Here is a 5,304-nt window from a genome sequence, read left to right on the forward strand (position 1 = left end):
TGCGATACATATTGATATTGAATTATTGTCCAGCCCTAATTTCACCATAAAAATTAAAAGAAAGAAATAAGAAATTTGATTTTGCATAATGCAAATTAAGTCTTTAGGTCCATTTTACACTGTGATAAGATTATTTACACTGTGACATGATTTTCATGATAATTAAAAACATTATTATTATTATTAATTAAATTAAAAATATACAAATATTAAATAAAAATAAAAAATTATTATTATTTTTCCACCCAGTTCTTATTATCGTAAGACAAAAATAAAAATTATTTAAACTGTATAGTGGTTAAACTGCATTTAATTTATGGTTTTAGTAAAGAAAACGCTGTATTACAGCCTTGGTCATACAGTATAAACTGCTGTATTAAAACAATGAAAACCACCATTGGAAATTAAAACAAACAAACAAAATATGTAAAATCAAAATACAGAAATGAGAATTTATTAATTTAAAAAATATTTCTTTTATTTTACAAATATGTAAAATAAAAGATAAATATAATTAAAATAAATAAAACAAAATAAAATTAAATTGCTGGAGCAGATTTTTTTGAGAATCATTCTAGCACACACACACACACACACACACACACACACACACACACACACACACACACACACACACAGACACACACACACACACACACGCACACACACACACAACAGAAACAAAGCCATTACATGCAGTAAAAACAGAAGAAAATATGATTAAATGAGGCTTTTTGCAGTCATTCAGCTGTTAAATGGTGAATATTGAGTTTGATCACTACAGTCTGCTGACTTCAGCTGTTGAATGTAATGAATCTTGTAGCAGATCGAAGAGGTCATGCTGATCTTCTCCTTTTGAACTTTCGCCCTTTTCCAAAATGTAATTCTGCAGCACCGATGATAAATGCTTCTACCAGCCATAAAAACGGAAATTACTTCATGGTTATTGAGGTCAAATATATGTGCGGCAGTAATATTAACTTGCCAATTTATCATTAATTGCTGCGATCAGGGCCTACAAAAACGAGCTATCAGATTGATTTGTTCGCCAAAAATTAAAAAGGGAGGACATTTCATCAGCATGTGATGAGGTTTGATCATAAAGTGCACAATAAAACGAGCTCTATTATAAACCGGCTTAGAGAACAAACACGCGCATCTCTAATGAAGCTTTAATCTGAACTACAAGACACTCAGGATGAAGGTCAACACTCAGACATGCTTTAATGGCTCAGTTATGCTTGATTTGTTTTCTGCGGATCTATTAAGTTAATTAAAAATTAATAAAAAAGATGCAGTTTATACACACAATGTCCCTATTTTATGATGAATGTTTTCAATGTCTGGAACAAAGTTCATTATCATCAGATTCAGATCATAACATAGAAAAAAGGCTAGACAAAATGCTAAAAATTATTATAAGAAATAGTATTCACAGAAGTATATATACTGTAGTTTTAATTTGAAAGTTTTAGTAATTGTGTTGTGTGTTTTGTCATTATTATTATTATTATTAAACATGTATATGTCGTTTTTATTCATTTTACTTATGTTTTAGTTTTAGGTATTTTATTAGATTAATTTAACATTTATTTTCAGATTTAGTTTTAAGGGAAATAATTTTGTTGTCAGGTCACTGAATTAAAAAAAATAAAAATAAATAATTATATGAAATGTCAATATTTATATATAAAATTTAAAAATGCAGTTTAACAACATTTTTTGCTATGTATATAATCACAGAAAGTGTGTCTTTAAGGTCTTAGAAATATCAGAAAAAAACATAATTTGAAAGAAAAAAATCATGATATTCTTGATTTAAAAATTCATGAAATTTGTAAAATCATTTTTTTCTTTTTTGAAATAAAGAAAAAATGTAATTTGTTATACTACATTTTTAGGAATTTTTGAAACAAAATCAGAAACAAACATGAATGCAATCATTGTGTTTCTAAGAGCTTTTCAATCTAGATTTTTAGAAATTATTCTATTATCCTTAATAGACCCTTAAGCAGCGAAACATACTCACATCCAATCAGCATGACGCAGATGGAGAAGATCTTCTCGGAGTTGGTGTTGGGCGACACGTTCCCGAAGCCCACGCTGGTCAGGCTGCTGAAGGTGAAGTATAAAGCAGTCACGTATTTGTCCTTGATGCTGGGTCCCGATCCCCTGATGCTGCTGTTGTGTGGTTTGCCCAGATCCACGCCGAGCGCATGCAGCCAGCCGATGGAGCGGTTCTGCTCCACGTTCCCGATGGCGAACCAGATACAGGCCAGCCAATGAGCGATCAGAGCGAACGTGCACATCAGCAGAAAGAGGACGGCCGCGCCATACTCAGAGTAACGGTCCAGTTTACGTGCCACTCGCACCAGACGCAGAAGACGCGCCGTCTTGAGCAGCCCGATCAGGGTGGTCTGCTGAGTTGGCTAAAAAAAAAATAAAACAAACAAAGTGACAGATTTAACAGATAGCAGGGTTTCTCCAGGTTTCTTTTTAAGACCAAGTCAAGACATTTTAAAGGGACAGTTCATCCCAAAATGAAAATTCTCTCACCATTTACTCGTTCACCCCATTGACTTCTAATAGTATCTTTTTCTATACTAAGAAAAGTCAATGGCTACCAGCAACTCTTTTGTTACCTACATTCTTCAAAATATATTCCTTTGTGTTTAGCAGAAGAAAGAAATTAATTTGGTTTGGAACAACTTGAGGGTGAGTAAATGATGACAGGATTTTCATTTTTGGATGAACTATCCCTTTAAGGAACACAATGTCTTGAATTAGCAAGTTAGAAACACTTCACAGTAATAATTCATTTTACAATATCTAATTTAATTCATTTTACAATATCTAATACTTTTTAATTATTAATTTTACAACCAATAAATAAACAAATAAATACAAAATAAATAAATAAATTAATAAAATAAAATAGCTTAGTGCTTGAATAGCTCTACTCCCAAACACTAGAATCTAGAAATTACAGTATTTTTTTGTCTTGTTTTCCAGTGCAAATGTCTAAAGATTCTTAGATCAAGATGTATTTACTTAAGAAGCTAAATTACAAAAGATATGTCTTGTTTTATGTGAAACTGAATGACAAATCAAAATGGCGTTAGTTATGAATAAAAAATAACAAATATCAGCCAACGAGCTCAGAAAAATCAACTTATTTCAAAGGGAAACAGTTTTCATTCCCCAATGTTTTAAGCATAAACATTTCATTTTGTTCAATGACTTCATATATTCATTTTTTAAGTCAATATATCTTGATTTAAGGATGTTAAATTAAGAAAAAAAAATATGAAAAAAATATTCATATTTTTTTAGCAGTGCATACAACATTTTAATGCCATGACTTTATGAATTTAAGACTTTCCGCTCTGATTTACGACCTTTATAGATCAGCCAATGGTCTCAGAAAAATCAACTTCATTCAAAGGGAAACAAGTTTTCATTCATGTTTTAAGCATAAACTGATTTCATTTTATTCAGTTTCTCAGAAAACAAGACGTCATACGTTCATTTTGCTTCTCAAGTAAATATATCTTGATTTAACAATGTTAAAAAATTTGTAATGGAAAAAAGACAAAAATCAGTTTTAGCAATGCATGCAACATTTAACGCCATGACTTTACGAATTTAAGTGATGATCTTCCTCTGTATTTTCCAGTGAAAATGTCCAAAGATTTTTAAATCAAGATGCATTTACTTGTGAAGAATAAGATAAGTCTTGTTTTATGAAAAAATTATCAACATGACATGAGTTTATGAATCTCAAGTAACTGTATCTTGATTTAAGGATGTTTAGATGTTTGCATTGAAAAGCAAGACAAAAATATAAATATTCATTATGCAGAGCATGCAACATTTAATGGCATGACTATGAATTTAAGACTTTCCGCTCTGATTTAAAACCTTTCTAAGAAATGAATTTGCTGAATTAAGACTTTTTAAGACCTGCAGAAACCTTATTCATTTAGCGGACACTTTTATTTAAAGTGTGAAATAAGAATACAAAAGATGAACATGGCAAGCAATTTATCATAAGAGCTGACAGCATATGCAGCAGAAAATGGCAGCTGGAGCACAGATAAGAGCTTCAAAGCCTCATTTCCCATGATCCCCCTCACCTCTGCACCCAGCTCCTCCCCGGTGCGGTCTATGAGCAGGTCGAAGGGAATGGCAGCCACCATGTCGATGAGGAACCAGCCTTTGAAGTAATGCACGGCGATGCGCAGCGGGTGGCTGACCACCTCGTCGTTGGCATTGACGTAAGTGGTGCGGAAGTTGATGATGATGTCGATGATGAACATGATGTCCACGATGAGGTCCACCACGTTGAGCGGGCTGCAGGAGTAGCTGCAGTTCTGCCCGGAGCTGTCCTCGTCTCCGTTGAGCAGGAAGGCAGCGGAGTACGGCGTGAGGATGGCCGTGTAGATCACCAGCAGCAGGATCAGCCAGTCCCACACCGCCTTGAACGGGCTGTAGTGCAGCACTGTCCACTTGTGGATGCGCGGCGTCTGGAGCTTGTACTCCGGCAGAACGTCAGCGCCCAGCGACAGCACCTGCAGGGAAGACAGAGACCAGAGCGGCTGCTTAAACAGAAAGTGTTTCCAAGCCGCTCGGGTTTGACAACGGTTCACTGGATCGCCAATTAGAAGAACACCAAAGATGGTGAAGAAACATATGCAGTACATTGTATTTTTTTTTTTTTGCACAAGCCACTAACATTTGGTATTACCTTGCCATAGTCAGCATTTTCTCCTAAGGAACTAAAAATTCTGTTAAATGGCAAATATTTTGACCAATTCTGGCCAATTTAATTTACAAATAAATGAACAATAATATATTCAATATATTAAAAACATATGAATGTACATAGTATACATATTAAAAAATAAACAAAAAATTGTTATATAAAATAATTATTCTAACAAAATGTATAAACAAAATGTTTGTTTTAAATTAAATAAATAATTAAATATTTTAAGCTACATTCTTGTTAATAAAATATTATAACTATATATATATAACTGTATATAACTATATATAACTATATATATATATATATATATATATATATATATATATATATATATATATATATATATATATATATATATATATATATATATATATATATATATATATATATATATATATATATATATATATATATATATATATATATATATATATATATATATATATATATATATATATATATATATATATATATATATATATATATATATATATATATATATATATATATATATATATATATATATATATAAT

General features: G+C 31.5%; 1 protein-coding gene across 1 annotated transcript in view; it reads right to left on the reverse strand.

Moving 5' to 3' along the window:
• The window catches only part of kcnh2b (potassium voltage-gated channel, subfamily H (eag-related), member 2b), a 17,625-nt gene extending 12,922 nt beyond the window's left edge, over positions 1-4,703 (reverse strand). Inside the window, exons 1-2 of the mRNA XM_016471494.1 lie at positions 4,137-4,703; positions 2,030-2,429 (exon numbers count right to left, since the gene is read on the reverse strand). Of these exons, the coding sequence (XP_016326980.1) occupies positions 2,030-2,429; positions 4,137-4,703 (967 nt within the window). The remainder of the gene's footprint in view (positions 1-2,029; positions 2,430-4,136) is intronic.
• Between the last annotated feature and the right edge of the window lie 601 nt (positions 4,704-5,304).

This window comes from Sinocyclocheilus anshuiensis, unplaced genomic scaffold (assembly GCF_001515605.1).
Source record: "Sinocyclocheilus anshuiensis isolate Anshui unplaced genomic scaffold, SAMN03320099.WGS_v1.1 scaffold184, whole genome shotgun sequence".
In the NCBI taxonomy this organism is placed as follows: domain Eukaryota; kingdom Metazoa; phylum Chordata; class Actinopteri; order Cypriniformes; family Cyprinidae; genus Sinocyclocheilus; species Sinocyclocheilus anshuiensis.